The 20,656-nt window shown below is 36.6% G+C and overlaps 1 protein-coding gene across 1 annotated transcript in view; it reads left to right on the top strand.

The window, feature by feature from the left end:
• ADAMTS3 (ADAM metallopeptidase with thrombospondin type 1 motif, 3) overlaps positions 1 to 20,656 on the top strand; it is a 288,200-nt gene that overhangs the window by 15,986 nt on the left and 251,558 nt on the right. Inside the window, exon 3 of the mRNA XM_011927136.1 lies at positions 5,097 to 5,503. Within this exon, the coding sequence (XP_011782526.1) occupies positions 5,097 to 5,503 (407 nt within the window). The remainder of the gene's footprint in view (positions 1 to 5,096; positions 5,504 to 20,656) is intronic.

The following is a 20,656-nucleotide window of genomic DNA, read 5'->3' as shown; positions in this document are numbered from 1 at the left end:
CTTTGAGATGTGAGAATCTCCAGCTTCAAGCCCTGGGACTTTGTGAGCCATTTTACTTTGAGTGGGATGAGTTTGAGGAGAAGAGTGATAAGATGTGACACTTTAATTATTCTGACTCTATTTTGAGGATAATCCATTAAGGGGAAGAGCAGAAGCAAGGAGAACAGTTTAGAAGCACATTCAAAATTGACATGATGATGGCTCGGACTACAGTAGTAGCAAGGAGGTAGTGAGGAGTGGTCAGAATCTGGATGTATATGGAAGCTAGGATCAACAAAATTGGTAAAAGATTGAGTTTGTAGTACATGAAGGGTTAAGGATGGTTTTAATCAAATTTTTGCGCTGAGTAACTGAAAGTATAGAGTTGCTACTTACTGACATGGGAAAGGAGGAGCAGATATAAGAGCGGAAAGATTGGGAGTGTACGTTTGGAAATGATAAGTTCAGGTGCCTTGTGAATATGTACATTGTAGGTCTCCATAAGCAATTGGATTTACTAGAGAAGAGCTCACAGCTGAAACTGGGGCTAGAGATACACAATTGTGAAGGCATCCAGTCTTAAGATAGGAGGAGCTCACCAGCTCCAGAGGGCAGACACAGAAGAGAAGAGTCCATGGATCAGGTCTTGTGACATTTTATTGTTTCCAGGCCATGGAAACACTGGGACACCGGTAAAGGAGAATGAGAAGGTGAGACCAGTGAGGTAAGGAGAGAATGATGACCTGGAAGCTAAATAAAGAAAATATTTTGAGAAGGAAAGAAAAATAAACTGGGTCAGGTGCTCCTGATATGAAAAGTAAAAAGATCAATTCTTGGCCATTGACTTCAGCAACATGTGATCACTCGTGACTCCAAAAGAAACTAATTGGAATGTGTTCAAGAAGGAATAAGAATGGAAAGAGTGGAATTGGAGACATCTAATAGAGTCAATGTTCTGAAGCTTTTTGCCCTCAAGGGGAGTGAAAAAATTACCTAGAGGAAGGGGTGTCATCCAAAATATTTTTTTTGTCAAAGATGGGAGATAGGATGTCAACTTCTTTATCTGTTGGTGAGAATGGTCTAGTTATGTGGGGAAACTTGATGAGGAAAGAGAGAGAGGACATTGCTGAAAAGGCAGTTGTTCTTGAAAAGGCAAGAAGGGCTAGAATGTTGTGCACTAGTAGAGGGTTTACTCTTAGATGAGATGACAGACAATTCATCCACAGTACTAGGAGGGAGATGGATTATATGTGCACTGATAGCAGTGGGTTGTGGCTAAATCACTGCATTGGGTCATGTTTGAGTAATAAGCTACCAGTAATAGAATTTATAGTCCTCTGTGCCTGTGGAACTTATGGCCCACAAAAACCTTCACATACCTATTACTGTGGCCCCTCAGCCGCCTCAGCTAACAATTTTATAGTTTCTAACTTTAAAGTTGAACTACAGCATTATTTTAATGAGTGCCTAACTTACACTTAAATTAGTAATAGCTGATATTTATTGAATCTTCTACATGATCTTATGTAAAACTCTCACCAAACTTATGAAGTTGGAACTGTCACTAACTTCCAGTTAGCAGTTGAGGGAACAAGCCTAAGAGAAAATAAAGAATTTGCTGAAGATCACAAGTGGACCCAACTTATTGCTTTCTGACTCTGCAGTTCATTCAATAACCATAGGCTTTCCTGCTTTGTGAAAGTAGTTGGGCCTGTAAAATGTGAAAATTATAAGTGCAGTAAATGAACGTTGGATATAATTTGGTTTACTTCTGTGATTGTAATCTGAAATTAAAATGCTTTTGATTGCTTTGAGCTTCTGCCCCTCCTCCCAGTTTCTCCCTCCAAAACCTAGAAATTAAGAGTCTTTTGCAGAAATTTTTGAAGCTATACTAGAGGAAAAATTGGTTGACTGGCTGCAGGTGGGTAGAACATTGTAATTCTTGTGGTAGTTCTCTTTTATAAATCAGATCTTAAATTAGAATTTGACAGCAAGATGCTGCATCTATTCAGAAGTGAATGAGAGCATAGGAGCATGGGCTTCAGAGTCAAAATGATGAGAATTGGAATTTTCCTTTGGCTCTTTGCTTGTATGTGTCAAGCCTTCTAGGTCTGCTTTCTCATTTATAAAATAGGGGTAATAGGATTTACCTACTGTGATTGTTGTATTAGAGATGATATATTCTCAAACACAAATCATAGAGCTTGGAGCTTTTTCTGCTAATAAATAGCAGGTGACTGGGTAGTTCCTTTGTCAGTTCCATTAACTACCACCCAGGAGATGGTAATCCAGAGGGTTGCCAATCATATCTTTTTCCTCATTACCTTAATTCCCAATAGAAACATGACTCATTCAAGCATTTAATTTAAGAAATGTTTAGGGAGGCTGAGGTGGGCGATTCACCTGAGGTCAGGAGTTTGAGACCAGCCTGACCCACATGGAGAAACCCCATCTTTACTTAAAAAACAAACACACACACACACACACAAAATTAGCCTGATTTGGTGGCACATGCCTATAATCCCAGGTACTTGGGAAGGCTGAGGCAGGAGAATTGCTTGAACTTAGGAGGTGGAGGTTGCGGTGAGCCGAGTTCACACCATTGCACTCCAGCCTGGACAACAAGAGCAAAAACTCTGTCTCAAAAAAAAAAGAAAGAAATGTTTATTATGTGTACTTTTTAGGAATGATTTATTATTTAGCATTAGAGAAAATAAAGCTTTATAGAAACATACCATTCTTATTTTGAATAAAAATTTAGAACATATTACCTGACAGTGGAAAAATGGAACATACATCTAGGATGTATGGCTTACTGTATGTATAAGCCGCTGAGTATCCTCTTGGGTAAGAAGAAGCCTTCTGCATTTTTCTAAATGTTCTTGTTCTCTAGTCACTTAATCCAGGCATCAGTACAATATACAGATTTAGACTTTAGTTGTGTGAATTCCCTTCAGTGAAATTGGGAAATCCATACACTGAAATTAAGCACTGCTTCCTCTTTCCCTTGAAACAGTCAACCGATGGTTAGAGAAAAAGCCATCACTGAGATTATTGGGACAGCCAGACACTCATGGGCCTGGATAGTGTAAGTCAGTGTGTGTAGCAGCTTAGACAAGGCCAATGTTCTCTGGTTACCTGTATTACTAACTTAATATGCATCAAACAAATCCAACTGACAAGACACCCTGACACATAAAAAATCTTGTATGATGATATTGGGAGTACCAAGTTGAGTGGGGAGTTCTTTATCTTTAAGACATTTATAGTTAATTTGGGCTAGATTTTGTCAGTACACATACAAGAGCTTGATTGCTCTCCTTACTTTGGAAACTTTCCACTCTTGTCACTCTGCACCCGTGACAATTGTGCTCATTCTCTTAAATTTTGAGTTGTTTTTTCTCTCTAAACTAGAGTTTATAAAAGTATTCACCATGGAGGAAGACTAAATCTTCCTCACAACCTTCTTGGAAGACCAAGTCTGTGTTTCTGCTGGTGCCTAGTCTAGTTCAGCAGGGATTGCACTGTCTGGCCACCAGTTTTGGAATCAGGCCTCACTTGACTCATACTACAGTCCTCACTACTTCTTTGGCTAGTAAATATTTACAAGTGTTTCTTGTTGTATTCATTTAATAAAATGAGATAGTTCATTTAAATACATTGGTAATTTTAACAGGCATAATTATAACAAACATGCACAGAAAGAATTAACATCTTGCACAAGTAAACACCTTTATTTGTCTTCTGATATTTCACATATTGCCTGAGGTTTTTAAAAAGCAGGAAAATAATGAAAACAGTGATTCTGCAAGAATACTTTATGAGCATAAGATGTAGATTCCTTTACAGATCTCATGCTCTAAATACATTATTGGATGACAAAACTTGTGATTTCCATAGGTGAGGAGTTTTTGTGAATCATATCATTTTTTAGGGCACTCTAACACACTATAGGATTAGCGTAAGGCTAGAATTGTGAAAGTGGGAATCATTTTAGTTCATGTTTTTAGATTTCCCTTCCTATGCCGCCGCCTTTTTTTTTTTTTTTTTTTACCTTACTGCCCTGCTGCGTATTTCCTTCTCTAGTATCCATTGTCCTGTGGTCTTAAAATCATTCCTATAATGGTTCCTGTAATCTGTTCTCTTTCCCAAGGGTGTTTGCATTTTGATAGACAAAATAGGCATATTTGGCTAAGCCAGGGGAATTAAGTGCTAATTGTGAAATTCAGCGTAACATGTAAGTGGCTACCCATATTGTAAGGTGAGTTCCAAATGCACTTTCGTATTCAAATAGATATCTGTCCCACTTAAGGAATAAGGCGCAAAATGGGAATACTGTTCCCTCTTGACTAACTGGTACCTGCATATTTGATTTAAAGACTATTATGTCTTCTTTACCCATTCTTCTAGTTTTCTAAAAATGGAGGTTTATGGACGAAAGCATGGTAGGATAGAATATATGGGCTTAGGAGTAACACTTGGATTTATATTCAGGCTTTGCAGCTGTTTGACCTTGGACATAGGACCTCCTACCCCTAAATCTCAGTTTTCTCACCTGTGAAGTATGGTTGTTAGGGTTGTTATGGTAGAAAAAATGTGTAAAAATTACAGCATTGTAAGCTACAGTATATACATTACAGACTCATGTAATGTAGTTATTGTAATTAGTCTAAATTCCAGGATTTCTACAGGGAAAAAATGAAAACAATCAGAAATTTTTTTTTTTTTACATAATAACCTTGTTAAAAGTTTTTAGCAGATGCCAGTTATGCCAATAATAAATTAATTGAGGGTACGCCTTGATTTTAAGCAAGCCATTTATAGTTTATGGACACATTATATTTGTGTTTGCAAATGTGTTAATGAGATGTGAATATTTACAATGTAATTTTAATACTGTTTTAATTTAAAAATGACTCATTGAACACAGGGTTACTTAAGTGCATTTGAGAAATGATTTTTGTTCTCAAAATTTTATATTTATGAGCTGATTCAGGAATGTCTATATTATGCACATTGCGGTATGGTCTTGTGAGGTGGGCACTTTTTGTCCGTGTTATGTTCTCCTGTGTTCTCTTATTATGCAGGGTTTGACAATTCCGTTTTTTACCCCACAGATTTACCAATAAAGAGATATAGAGAGTATGAGCTGGTGACTCCAGTCAGCACAAATCTAGAAGGACGCTATCTCTCCCATACTCTTTCTGCGAGTCACAAAAAGAGGTCAGCGAGGGACGTGTCTTCCAACTCTGAGCAGTTGTTTTTTAATATCACAGCATTTGGAAAAGATTTTCATCTGCGACTAAAGCCCAACACTCAACTAGTAGCTCCTGGGGCTGTTGTGGAGTGGCATGAGACATCTCTGGTGCCTGGGAATATAACCGATCCCATTAACAACCATCAGCCAGGAAGTGCTACGGATAGAATCCGGAAAACAGAGCCTTTGCAGACTAACTGTGCTTATGTTGGTGACATCGTGGATATTCCAGGAACCTCTGTTGCCATCAGCAACTGTGATGGTCTGGTAAGGCTCCTTCCGTTTTGGGCATATGGGTTTGCAGGTGCTGGGAGTGCAGCCATGGCTTCTGCATAGTTTGGAAGGTGGAGATGGAAAGGAGGCTTCATTGTTATGTTACATTTTAAGTTCAGAAAAAGACACTAGAAAGCATTTTGCTGTCAAAGATGTGTATTTTGGCTTGTGACAATTTTGTTTCTTGGAATAATGTGAAGACGACATTATTCCAAGAAACGAAAGACAAATATTTAAGCATTTTTTTTTGGTTAATATTTTTCCTTGTATTACATTTGAGGATTTTATTTCCTTATTTTGTTTGAAGTGTTCTGAAAACTTTCCAAAAAAGCATAGGTTCCTTCAAAATGACAGTATTTTACTCCTTATGTGGAAACTTTGGATGTCTTCATAAAGAAAATATTTTGAAAGTATTATTTAGCTTCCTCACAGAATGCTAACGTGGGAAATGAGCAGATTCTGTCAGAATTTGTCCAAATAGCATTACTTTATGAACGCAAGGTGCAATACTTTCTGTGTGGTGGCTTTGATTTTTCATTTTCAAATTCAATACCCGTATGTTGCTTTTCAGTTTTGTGGTTGAGGTCAATAGTAACCAGCCCTACTGTACATACTCTGTAGAGGTGAACTATTTTTATTTGTTTTGTATCTCCAGTTGTTATTTGAAAGGTGTGTTAGTGTTTACGCCTCTTCCATATACAGCTGATTCCAAGTCTTTGTTACAAAAGAGCAACCATTTTTATTTCTGTGGTTATCAGGCTGCTGTTTCTTGGGAGTTCAGAGCTGTTACTTTTGTTTTGTCATTGCTTCCGGGAGTTCTCAAAATATTTCTTTCATTCCTGATTATAATTATTCTATAATACCTTGGCTGATCCTCCTGTGATACCTTGAATATTCTGCTGTTGTCCTCTTTATGCATAACTTCAACCCAATGGAGTTAAGATACAATGTTTTACCAAGTGCTGGTGAGTTCATCATGTTTTAGTTTATTTTTGCAAGCTTGTACTGACTCTTGATGTTCTGTAGGGTTGTAAAAACCAGCACAGAAAACTGTGTGGCATGCATGCAGCAGGTCCACTTCTGCAACATGAACACCGCTAGTTTAGGATTATACTTCACAGTTGGTGCTGGACTAGCTTCTAGGGTTCCAAGCCATAAAGAATCTCTCAGATTCCTCTCATTCTGCATAAAATGTTGAATAGAACTGGATTAACTTAAATCATTGAATAAAAACAATAAGAAAGTACTTTCTAGAAGACTAAACAAGATTCAAGATATTGACTCAGAGAGCTATGATTCAATAGTAAGATATAAAAGTAAATAAATTATATAAAATATATTAACACTTTTAAGTACACCATCTTGAGTATAGATCTTAATTTAGTGTTATTTTAAAATTTTATAACATAAGAAATTATTTAATTTTTATTTCCTCGATTAAGATTTGAAACTTGGGATATTGGCTTGAAAATCAGTTTAGGATAGGCAAAAGGCAAGGAAATCATTTTAATGCATTATTGCAGTGATTTTTAAACCTGATCAGATAATCAGTGTTTTTCTTACTGTACATGTCAAATTATTTAATCTTAGATATAGAAATATAGGGCAATAGCAAGTTGATACAAGGAAGAGGAAAATAGATATGAAGTATGAATGGAAATTATTTAATTTCTCATTTTTAAGATACGGTGTTAACTATATCATGTATAGGTCAGTGTAATATATGTGTGTATGTGTGTGTGTATAAAACTTGTACAAGTATTCATTTGCTCCATTCTTTGATCCATTAACTAATAAATTTAAAAAATTTGCAGGAAGCTGGTTATGGGCACTATTCTGGGCACTATGAAATAGTGAAAGAAATAATCATGGTTACACCCTCAAGGAGCTCAGAAATGTAAAGTTTTGCCATAGAATGTAAGTGTCCAAAATGTTTGGTAAAAGAACACACACACACACACACACACGTAAAATATATGTAAATATTTATATAATTATATATAATTAAATATATAACTTTTATATATTTATTTTATGTAGTATATGAATTATGTTTACTTTAAATTATGATTAAAGAAGGTATCTTCTGGAGAGATTTTATGAATGGAACATAATTTTTAAGCAGAAAGAAGTGGCCCAGACGTTGAGTTTGATCAGGAAAAGGGTGGGTCTGGCCTTATTAGGCAGTGCTGAGGATGTGGACATGCACAAATGGAAGCCTTTTCTAGAGTTTCCAGCTCATAGCAGCTGTGTGCTAGGAGGAAGAAAGCAGATGGTGCAGAATCAGAAGCAGGCTTAGGAAAGCAGATCAATAAACTGAGGGAAAACACAGTAGTTGCTTCATTGAGTTGTGGAGGATTTCTTAAAATTGAAGAGTTGCTTTGAACCGGATAAACCTTTAGAAGAGATCATTTCAAAGTTTAATTGGTGAGAATGAGATTGTGGATAAATTTGGCTGATCAGCAGGTGCCTGAGTCCTTTAACTGGCTATGTGTAGGGATTTAGGTTTGGCCTTCTTGACGTTACGGAGGGAAGCATGGATACTGAGATAACATCGATGCCAGAGAATTAACCTGATGGCATATAAAGCCATTGTCTTGGGAGGCTCTGGGGTTATAATAAAATCCAAATTGTCTTAATAGAATGTATATCCCCTTCTGGCCTAAAAATACGGATGAGAAAATCTCTGCCCATTGAATATAGCTAGTTAAAGCCATTGAAACCCTACCTGCATGGGAAATTTAATCAATTTCATTAGATTAATATTGGACTGGCATAGAAGGAATTCCAGTGATTCAGTTTTCTACATGTGTTCTTTGAAGCTGTTGCACTTAGGAAGTAGCCGCAGGTATTTACTCCTCACTAAGTTGGGAAATGCATGGCAAGACCCTCTCCATGAGTGAAATTTCTTCTCTTTTGCTCTTCTGCTGCTTTGTCAGATGCTCTGTGAGTTTGAAATGGGCAGCACACCAGACATATTTAACAGAATGATTAATTTAATTAAAAAACCCCAGTGCTACTTAAGTGTGCTATGTAGACTCAGGTTTGTGACAAGACAAATACCAATAGTGAGGTGTGTTTAGGAACTTTTATAGCAATTTTGACAGTTAATGTATGTCTGTTGGGTCTAATAATACCAGTTTTAAAAATGGGTTGGCGTTTTCTGTCTTTTTTCACTTTAGTCTAGTAGTTAGTTTTTAATGCATCGAATTGTATTTATTTTATATGTACAAAAATACCAGTCTGGAACTGACTGGGGAGATAAACTGTTTCTTCACCATAGATAGTTTGATAAACAGGCAGTGACACTTAGCTGATTTCGCCCACTCTGGACATCAGAAATGTAACTGAAATCACCTATTCCAGGTAATTGTATGAAATGATTGCATGAAAGGCAATTTAACATAGGCTTTATCAAAGAGGACAGAAGGATGCCTTGAGTGATGTATGGATCTATGGCCTGGAATATGATCTAGACATAGATATTACTCAATGAGTTTCTGAAATCAACAGGATTTCCTGTACAAAGGAATTGACAATGCTTCCTACAATCAAGAACAATGTCTTTTTCTGTCTAGCATTAACCCTTTCCTGTTCTCAGTCAATATTATCATGTATACATGACTGCTAATCCTTTACCAATTACAGCTTTATCCTTGCTCTAGTCTGCCCTAATTATAGGTAAGAATTATTGAGATATTCAATCACAGAACTGTCCCCACTTTCTGACAGCATCCAATCTAGAAAAATGCCCTACTTCTTTAGACTTTTCTCAGAATTACCCAACCAAAGCTCAAATGCTGTTAATAATAGGTTTTTTTCAACAGTCTCTTACTGAGATGCTCATGGTTCCCTCTGCTGTGCGTTCTCCATCTCAGCAACGTGTAATAAACCCAGCTTCTTAACTAAAGATGTGCTTCTGGTGATCTTTGGCTAGAGGGTGTTGATATGCTTTTCCTCTCTACTTCTACACCTTTGAAATGAGAATCTGGTGGTCAGGAGTCATGACAATGGCAGGCATTTTACACACTTCTTGGGAAGACACTTCTGGCTGAGAATCCCAGATGAAAATAGATTTCTCCCGCAGAGTTCTGGCATTTACTCTCTAATACCATAAAATCTCCCCTGTGAGTAGTGGCAACTCACAATCATATTTTGTGGTCTACAATTTGCCAAAATAAAGGTTTTTTGGTTAGTAGGCTTTATGTGATGTGTTTCATAATCTAAAGAAACTGGATTCTTCTCAACTTGCTAGAGCAGTATCGCCTTGCTAATTCCTCTGGACTGTCATCAGAGGGAACTGGTTGTGAGTGGAAGAACTGACTAGCTAATGGCTCTACTGGGTTACCTAGCTCAGTGATTTCCTTGTGGGCTGATTTTAAGATCAAGGGGGTTTATCTAGGACAGAGGTTTTTAAAGTTTTTTTTTTTTTTAATGTTTGTAATTCTTCCTTCAAATGAAATCACTAGAGGTTATCTAATAAAATAGAGTGTAAATTGGATAAACTCAGGAAAGGTCTGGTCAAAATACTCTCCCTCCTGCCTTGTCCTCAGTTCACACCACTGTTGGGCTCCCTGAGGCATCTAACAGAGATCTTTACTGGTAGGGTAGGGGTTTTTCGAAGCTTGACCTTCACAATTTGGGAACTATAAAGAGAGCCTGTCTTCTAAAACATCTGACAGTCACATCTGGTTAATATCAGAGACATTTTATCTTTGTTGGATTTTGAGCAGGACTAAATGAAGTCTTTGTGGGCAATTGCAAAGTTACAAGGAAAACAGCCCTAGTTACCTGCCTTAAGACTTTTGCTCTGTGATTTGATCCCTTCAAAAACATAATCTTGCCATGCCTATTTTAGTAAGTCTAGCTGCAGAGGCACTTTTTTTAAAAGTCCATTTAAAAAGGTATTATGAACCAGTATACCTATGATTGAGAACATTTGACTGGTGATTATGAGCTGTGATACAGCTTGATCTGGTAAATGAAATGTTTGATACTAAAAATAGGCAATAAGTTTTTACCTATTTATAGTGGATTTAGAAAAGAAAGTTTTTGAGGGCTGATTTTGACATGCTGACATTTGCATATCGGCCTTAATGAGAGAACTTGATCTGAAGCCCTGTTGCCTCTCACCTCTTCCTCCCATGGAAGATATCCACAGAAGGTGTTGTGAGTGTTATTGGTGAGACAGAAGAGATAGCTGTGCCTTCATGGATTACATGCTGATTTGAGACCTTAGAAGGTCTGAAGAATAAAGGACTGAAGCAATGTTTCACCTGCAGGTACCTACACCAGGCTATTTTGGCAATGCAGAATTGGAAGACGCTTAAAGCCCTTATACCCTTTAATTTCCAGGGAGTAGGAACAAAGCAGCAGACATTGGCCCCTTTCAGAATGAAGAATGATGAGAGTCCTCCAGTTTAATTAGTCTGGAAGAACCAGTGTTGACCTCATCGCTACCTTCCTGAGGTGTGGTCAAGCAGTAGCCCCTCGAGAGCTGATGGAATGTACCTAGTTTTGTGTGCTTGCCTATGCCAGGTTTGAGCAATTGGATACATCATCCACCTTTCCTCCTTCTTCAAATAGGCAGGCAGTTTGTGCTTATTCAGGATGAAGAGGGAAGGTTTGGCATAGTGCTTGATCATTTTCACATCTCATGTCTAATTTTCATATGGCTAGAATCATATATATGTCAAGCCTTTTTCATTTTTTAAAATCTATATTTCTCTTTTGTGACTAATTATCTTATATAAAGAATATCCAAGGATGTGATCTTGGATTAAAGTAGAAAACCAAAAAAAAATCAAAAGTGTTTTCAAATTTAAATAATATTTTTAATAATATTTATTTGTAGTTAAATTAAATTATTCATGTTTATTTATTACTATAAGTACCACCTAGTCACAGTTTGTTCTTTTTTATACATCAATTTGATTATAGTTTTTCCCAAATATCTCTTCTTTGATATAGTAATTTTTAAAAATTAAATTAAAGATGGTTAAAAATTAGGGAAAATTGCACATTTCTTTTTGGATAGATCTGGACAAACAGAAAATAAAAGAGGCATGGGAAGTACTTTTTCTTTCTATTGTTGGCCTGAAAAGTAATGCTTTCTATTCTTTTCAATGCCATGAAAACCATGATGTCATTATAACTAATGAAAGTTTTTGAAGATACTAAAGAAATGCTTTAAGGACTGTGAAAATATTGCTTGAGCACATCTGAAATATTTTCTTCTGGGTAAATTATAATTAAAACAAGAACAAAAGCACAGCACAGAATTGATATGGTGCCTTTGTATGTAATCATGCCCTGAGGTCACAGCCTCCTTGAAAACTAAAGTCAGCCTCAAGGTTTGACTTAAGAATCGTCAATTCTAGAAATCCTGATCCAAGTTAAAGCATTTTGAAGCACTACTATTAAGTTGTTACACTGATTGCTGTGGTAACTGAGATTGGTCAACTGTAACTCTTGTCTTCAAAGAGTACTGGAAATAAATTAAGCTGTATGATTTAACACTATTAGAAATATAGAGAGATTCATCAGAAATACAATTTAAAAGGGAGACTTCACTGTTGTCACTCTATAACAATGAAATTGCGAAAAAAAAGGGTTGAAAAATCAATTTTTTTTTATTAAGGTAGACTGAATTCTCTGCCTCTAAAACAAGACGTTTAAAACACTTTGTTTTCAAAAGAGTTGATTAATTTTTGAGCAATACTAGACTACTACCAAATGTATGAAGAGATTATTATTAGTTTTATGGTGCTTTGTCGTCCTAAGTAGGTGTCAGTAAACAGATTCAGATCTTCCATAATTTCTGAAAATTCTCATGTATTGATTGAAGAAACAGGAATATATAATTGAACTGAGATCTAACTCCAGATTCAGTCATACTGAAAAATAAGACATATATATATTAGCCTGACAGGTTTTGAGATGTACTGTCTAGATTGTAATAGCCTACTTTTTCTTCCAGTATTTTTTGTGATAAAATACACATAACATAAAATGTACTGTCTTAATCATGTTTTAAGTATACAGTTCAGTGGTGTTAAGTACATTCATATGCTTGTGCAACCATCACTATCATCCATCTCCAGAATTATTTTCATTTTATAAAACTGAAATGCTATGCCTATTAAGAAATTACTTTCCATTTCTACCTCCTTATAGCCTCTGACAATCACCATTCTACTTTTTGTTTCTATAATTTTGACTTCTCTAAATACTTAATATAAGTGGAATCATATAATATTTTTCATTTTGTGACTAGTTTATTGCATTTAGCATAATGTCCTTAAATTTCATCCATTTTGAAGAATATGTCAGAATTTCCTTTCTTTGTAAGGCTGTATAATATCTCATTGTTTGTATGTATCATGTTTTATGTATTCATTTATCTGTTGTTATATAACTTGGATTGCTTTCACACTTTAGATACTGTGAATAATGCTGCCATTAACATGAGTGTCCACATATCTTTTCAAGACTGTGTGTTCAGTTCAGTTGAATTTATCCCCTGAAGTGATACTGCTGGATCATATGGTCATTCTATTTTTAATTTTTGGAAAGAAATTGCCATACTGTTCCCCATGGTAGCTGTATTAGTTCATCTTTACACTGCTGATGAAGATACACCTGAGACTGAGTAATTTTCAAAAGAGAGAGGTTTATATGTTATTCCTCTTAGTGCCTTAAACTAGAACCTGTTCAGACATGTGATAAGTTAGTACAAGTTTATTTCGGTGCAAAATAATTTAGAAATTTATCAATAGGTTTTCATAATACACATTTTCCATGAACATTTTGAAGTTTCCTCTTAATACTTGCTTATTTATACTGCAAATCCTATTTTGAAATTGAGAAAATATTTTAATGATGATGTGCTTTCTCACACATATATCTTTCTGAGAGAAAGAGACACCATAAAAAGCAAATGTGTGTATCATTACCAGCAGCAGCAGCAGAAGAAAAGAAAGAACAACAAAATCTGTATGTTTCCAAATAAGTAAAGTTTTTAAGTGAAATAAAAAAACTGGAAATAAGACTGTTGAGACCTTGGTTCTAGTGGATGTTGTGTTTCTAATTCTGGTCTGTTCATCTCCAGCTGATATTTTAGAGCGTCTGAAGCACTTTTTGTCTATCTCAATCAGAACTTTATTATGTAGGACAGAAATGAGAAAAGGAAGTCATGGGTCATACTTTGGATTTGTCTCCCAAGTATCTCTTTCCTCATTTATTTACACATGTAGTCACATTCATTAGGAAAATCAGAAAAACTATGAAAAGAAGTTTCTAGTATCTGAAATTCTGGTCCAGAATGATATACAGGTAGAACAGAACACAATTTATTGTCAAACTATGATTTTTTGTTAATAATGGATTGACAGTGATAACAATAAAGTAATGACAACAATAGTTAACATTTGTTTTGTACTTCTTAGGATGAGACATGTATTTCACATGTATTAGTTTATTCATTTCCACAACAACCTGGTATATTAGGTGCAGTAATTATCCATGTTTAAGGAAAGTTTAACCATAAAATTTACCTATTTTACTAGAATACTTTCTGATTAAAAGTTAATAATTTTAACTACAATTAAATTTGAGTAGTAATTCTAAATATGAATACATACACGGAGCAAATAACATTTAGGGTATAAGTTCATTTTCATGTTGCTATGAAGAAATAACTAAAACTGGGTTAATTCATAAAGAAAAAGAGGTTTAATGGACTCACAGTTCCACATGGCTAGGGAGGCCTCACAATCATGGTGGAAGGAAAAGGAGGAACAAAGTCACATCTTACATGGTGGCAGGCAAGAGAACATGTGCAGGAGAACTGCCCTTTGTGAAACCATCAGATCTCATGAGACATATTCACTACCACAAAAACAGCATGGGAAAAACCCACCCCCATGATTCAATTACCTCTCACTGAGTACCTCCCATGACATGTGGGGATTAGGAGAGCTATAATTCAAAATGAGATCTAGGTGGTGACACAGCCAAACCATATCATTCTACCCTGGCCCCTGCCAAATCTCATGTCCTCACATTTCAAAAGCAATCATGCCTTCCCAACAGTCCCCCAAAGTCTTAACTTATTTCAGATAAGCTCAAAAGTCCACAGTCCAAAGTCTCATCTGAGACAACGCAAGTCCCTTCCGCCTATGAGCCCATAAAATCAAAGCAAGTTAGTTACTTCCTACATACAATGTGGGTATAGGCATTGGGTAAATACAGACATTCCAAATGGGAGAAATTGGCCAAAAAAAAAAGGGGCTACAGGGCCCATGCCAGTTCGAAATACAGCAGGGCAGTCAAATTTTAAAGCTCCATAATGAATTCCTTTGACTCCAGGTCTTGCATCTGGGTCACGCTGATGCAAAAGCTGGTTTCCCATGGTCTTGGGCAGCTCCAACCCCTGTGGCTCTGCAGGGTACAGCCTTCCTCCCAGCTGCTATCATGGGCTGGTGTTGAGTGTCTGCAGCTTTTCCAGGCATATAGTGTAAGCTGTCAGTGGATATACCACTCTGGGGTCTGGAGGACGGTGGCCCTCTTCTCACAGCTCCACTAGGTGGTACCCCAGTAGGGACTCTGTGTAGGGGCTCCCACCTGACATTTCCCTTCTGCACTGCCCTAGCAGAGATTCTCCATGCGAGTGCTGTGCCTGCAGCAAACTTCTGCCTGGACATCCAGGCATTTCCATACATCCTCTGAAATCTAGGTGGAGGTTCTCAAACCTCAGTACTTGACTCGTGTACACCTGCAGGCTCAACACCATGTGGAATCTGCCAAGGCTTGGGGCTTGCACCCTCTGAAGTCATGGGCCATGCTTGGCCCCTTTTAGTCATGGCTGGAGCATCTGGGATGCAGGCCATGAGTCTCTAGACTGCATACAGCGTGACAACCCTGGGTCTGGCCCATGAAACCATGTTTTCCTCCTAGAACTCTGGGAATGTGATGGTAGGGGCTGCTGTGAAGACCTCTGACATGCCCTGGAGACATTTTCCCCATTGTTTTGGGGATTAACATTTGGCTCCTTGTTATTTATGCAGACTTCTACAGCTAGCTTGAATTTCTTCTCAGAAAATGGTATTTTCTTTCCTGTCTCATTGTCAGGCTGCAAATTTTCCGAATTTCTATGCTCTGCTTACCTTATAAAACTGAATGCCATTAACAACATCCAAGTCACCTCTTGAATGCTTTGCTGCTTAGAAATTTCTTCCAGCAGATACCCGAAATCATGTCTCTCAAGTTCAAAGTTCCACAAATCTCTAGGGCAGGGTGAAAATGCTGCCAGTCTCTTTGCTAAAACATAAGAGTCACCTTTGCTCTAATTTCCAGCAAATTCCTCATCTCCATCAGCTTGGCTTTCATTGTCCATATCGTTATCAGCATTTTGGTCAAAACCATTCAACAAGTCTCTAGGAAGTTGCAAACATTCCCACATTTTCCTGTCGTTTTCTGAGCCCTTCCAACTGTCCCAACCTCTGCCTGTTACCCAGTTCCAAAGTTGCTTTCACATTTTTGGGTATCTTTTCAGCAGCACCTCACTGTGTTAGTCCATTTTCATGCTGCTGATACAGATGTACCTGAGACTGGGTAATTTACAAGAGAAAGAAGCTTAATTGGACTCACAGTTTCATGTGGCTGGGGAAGCCTCACAATCACAGCAGAAGGCAAGGAGGAGCAAGTCACATCTTAAGTGGATGGCAGCAAAGAGAGAGCTTATGCAGGCAAACTCCCATTGTTTAAAACTATCAGATCTCGTGAGAATCATTCCCTATCAGGAGAACAGCACAGGAAAGACACATCCCCACCATAATTCAATCACCTCCCATTAGGTTCCTCCCATGACATGTGGGAATTGTGGGAATTACAGTTCAAGATGAGATTTGGGTGGGGACACAGCCAAACTACATCAGTAGCTATACCATTTTACATTCCTACCAAGAGTGCACAGAGTTTGAGTTTTTTCACACACTGGTTATTTTCTGTTTTTTTTTTTTTTTTTTTTTTTTTTATAGTGGCCATCCTAAAAGTTGTGAGGTGGGTGGTGTCTTATTATAGTTTTGAGATGCATTTCCCTAATGGTTAGTGAAGTTGAACATCTTTTTGTGTGCCTGTTGGCCACTTGTATATTTTCTTTGGAGCAATGTCTACTGAAGTCATTTGCTCATTTTTGAATCTGGTTGTTTTTTGTTGTTGAGTTTTAGGAGTTTATATATTCTAGATATTAATCTCTTATCAGATATATGGTTTGCAAGTGTTCTCTTCCATTCCGTATGTTGTCTTTTTACTCTGTTAATAGTGTCTTTTGATACACAAAAGCCTTTTTATTTTCATAAAGTCCAATTTATTTTTTTCTTTTGTTCCCTGTGCCTTTGATGTGAGATCAATTGCAAAATTCAATGTTGTGAAGCTTTTGCCATATATATATATATATTTTAACAAGAGTTTTTAGTTTTATGTCTGACATTTGGGTCGTTGATCCATTTTGTATTAATTTTTGTGTATATTGTTAGGTAAGGATCCAGCTTTATGCTTTGGGCATGTGGGTATCAAGTTTTCCCAGCTCCATTTGTTGAAAAGACTGTCTTTTCTCAATTGAATGGTCTTGGCACCCCTTTTGGAAATCATTTGACCATATATGCAAGTTTGTTTCTGGACTTTCTATTCTAATCCACTGCTTCATATGTTTATCTTTAAGCTAATATAACACTATTTTGATTACTGTAGCTTTGTAATAAGTTTTGTTATCAGGAAGTGTGAGTCCTCCAGCTTTATGCTTTTTTTTTTTCAGGTTTGTTTTGGTGATTTGGGTTCCTGTGAGATTCTGTATGAAATTTAAGATGGGTTTTTCAACTTCAGCCAAAAGAAGTCTTTGGTATTTATTTCAGAAGGTATACTGGTAATGAACTCCTTCAGCCTGTATTTATCTAGAAATATCTTCTCCCTCAATTTTGAAGGGATGTTTTGCCAAATTAGGATTCTTGGTGTACATTTTTTTTTTTCTCTTGGCATTATGAATATATCAGTCCACTCCCTCTGGAATCTATAAGTTTCTGATGAGAAATCTGCTGATTATCTTGAGGATCCCTTGTATGTGATGAATCATTTCTCTCTTTGTCTTTGTCTTTCAACAATTTAATTATGATGTATCTTGGTGTTAGTCTCTTTGAATTCATGCTACTTGGAGTTTATTGAGCTTCTTATATGTTTATATTTATGTCTTTCATCAAATTTAGGAAGTTTCTAGCTATTATTTCTTCAGATATTTTCTTTGCTTCTTCCTTTTTCTCTTCTCTTTCTGGATTTCGCACACTGTGTATGTTGGTCTGCTTAATGGTGTTCCATGGGTCCTTCAGGCTCTGTTCACTTTCCTTCAATCTTTTTTCTTTCTCAGACTTGGTATTTCCATGGTTCTACCTTCAAGTATAATAATTTTTCTGCCTTCTCAAATCTGCCTTTGAATTCCTGTAGTGAATTTTCCAGTTCAGTTAGTTTCCTTTTCAACTCCAGAATTTCTTTTTGGTTTCTTTCTTTCTGTCTTTCTTGATATTTTCATTTCTTTGCATATACCACATTTTTGACTTTCTCCATGTGTGTCTTAATTCTTTAAACATCTTTAAGACAGTTGTTTTAAAGTATTTATCTAGTAGATCTGCTACTGCTGCCACTAGGTCTGATTTAAGAATGGTGTCTATTGTTTTTTTCTTTTCCTTTGAATGGACCATACTTTTCTGTTCCTTTCTGCTCCTTGTGATTTTTGGTTTTAAACTGAGCTTCTGAACCTAATAGTGTTGTATCTCTGGAAATCAGATTTCCTCCCATTCCTCAGGGCTTTCTGTTTGCTTTGTTGTTGTTGCTGTTTATTTGTTTATAGTTGTTGTAGGCTGCCTCTTTTCCAAAGATTAGGCTGAACTGTAAACTTAAGGTCTTCTCAGATCTTCTGTGAGCCTGTGCCTTTCCTGGAGCATACACAATGACTTTCAAATTTTTCTTGTATATGTAGTTGCTTTTGACTATCCTAGTATTCAGTCTCTGTTTCACAAAAGGAGAAAAAGAGAAAAATGAAAAAAAAAAAAAAAGCTATCTCTTTAAATTCCCTAAAAATCATTTCAGTCAGATGAGGAGGGGTTTGCAACTATGGAGGGAGTAACAAAAAAGGCTGTCACTCTTTATCTAAATCTCCATGATCAGAAGCATCAGTGATCAGGGCATGAATCCCAGATATTTGGAGAACAAGGCCCTTTTTGCCCACATTGGCTCCTGCAAGTTGTATGCAAGCTGCTCTAGAAATATGTGCATAGCTGCCTGCCCCAGGGCCAAGGGTTGGGGTACTGGTAACTGCTACTGTACTAAGAGCTGAAGTTGACTAAAGTTAACTGTAATTTATTATTTGAGTCTTCCCCTGGAAGTGATAAGCCTTCAGTAGACTATAGAGTTCCAAAATTCTATCATCAGACAGATTCTGCCAGTATGATTGTTACCTTAGTGGGGAAATTCTTGGTGCTTCCTATTCTATCGCCTTTTTAGAATCTTACCTGTTACATTTTAATTTTATAAAATGTTTAGAATATATTGTGGTTTCTTAGTGGGAATAATCAATAAACACGAATGAAAACGAATAGTGGCCAAATTATTCTGAGTTATGATACTTTGGGAGAGTTCAGTTTTAAAAAAATTAAGTACCATTGATGACAGATGTCAAACCTTTTGTAAAATGGTCGAAGGAAAGGACTCATGTTGGGATTGATCACAGTGTTGTTTTAGAATTAGACAAACTTGGACTCTAGTTCCAGTTCTATCATTTACCAGCCTCAGGACCTTGAGCAAGTTATTTAACCTTGCTAAGGTCTCTTTCCTTCAGTAAAATGGGAAAAGTAATGCTTTTTGGATTAGGGCGTTACCAAGAGCATTAATGCATCTTCCACACAGCCTGGCCCTTAGGAAATCAGCGTTACTGAAATCCTCTTCTTTTTCCATTTACAATTATTTGTTTTAGCATTTTGTGATTAATAATAATAATGATTAAGTTTTCAAAATAAGATATGCTGCAGTAACCCAATTTGGCCTGTGAGTCAGGTTGTGGAAAATATAGTCGTCCATGAAATTTTAACATTGGTGAAACTCCTTGTAATTTTAAGATAACCTTTTCTACGTCATGTATGGCTCCTTTAACATCGTCTTCCCTGAGGGTTACTTTAATCTCTGCTCTCCTGAAGACTTCTAAAGATAAAAAACCCATTACTTTCCATCTTATTTATATATAGCTCTACCATATAGAAAGTTATCGTTCCATGTATTTGAATCTTCGGAGTTGAGACAAAGATTTAATAACCATGATAGATTTCTTATTGCTGTTGTCATTACAATAGTGAGGTTTTACACAATTGACCACCATGTAGTGCACTGTGTCACAAATAACCGTACAGAAAATAACTTCTGCTGTAGGAAATAGTTCCTTCAGTGGTGTGATATAGTTCACACTTTTAAGTTCGGAATCTCAGAATGAGATGTATTTGGGATAGACGGTAAAGGGTTTTATGGCATCAGATGGGGTATCCTGTTGTTCAGAATCTTCCCAACATCATTAATTTGCTATTTTTTGTTGTTGTTGTTTTTAAGTGATGGTGTTTAATATGCGACTTTATACCTCTTTTTTTTTTTTTTTCCTGGTCTAGAGTCTTCCATAAAAACAAGCATCAAGCAAGGAGTGGGCGTTTTCTGCCCCTCTGTGGAGGTAATTGAAAGGAATGAAGAAAGAGGTGGCATAGGGGTGCCTAGCACCAATTACCAGAAAATGTAGTTTTTAGACTGGAATGGCATTATCAAAGTAGATCTTTGGGATTCTGACTAGCTGATAAAACTTTCCAACCTCAATTTAAAATGTAGAAGACTTCTGGAAGGTCTACTTCTATCTGGTGATGTCTCTAAAAGTAGATATTAATAGATTGAGAGGACTGTACTGTTAGATGCTGGGGTGTCTCATTAACCTAATGGGATCCAGTCTTTACAAGTAGACTTCTGAGCTGATCATATGAAGCCTGAGAGAAAATGAAGAACAGTACTTAATGAGGGAATTTGCAAATGTTAGCAACCCAAACACAATGGGAAACATTTCATGTAGCA

The sequence above is a fragment of the Colobus angolensis genome, unplaced genomic scaffold, assembly GCF_000951035.1.
Source record: "Colobus angolensis palliatus isolate OR3802 unplaced genomic scaffold, Cang.pa_1.0 Scaffold70, whole genome shotgun sequence".
Lineage (NCBI taxonomy): Eukaryota > Metazoa > Chordata > Mammalia > Primates > Cercopithecidae > Colobus > Colobus angolensis.
The sequence above is the reverse complement of the archived record's forward strand: the minus strand, read 5'-3'. Positions and strand labels throughout refer to the sequence as shown.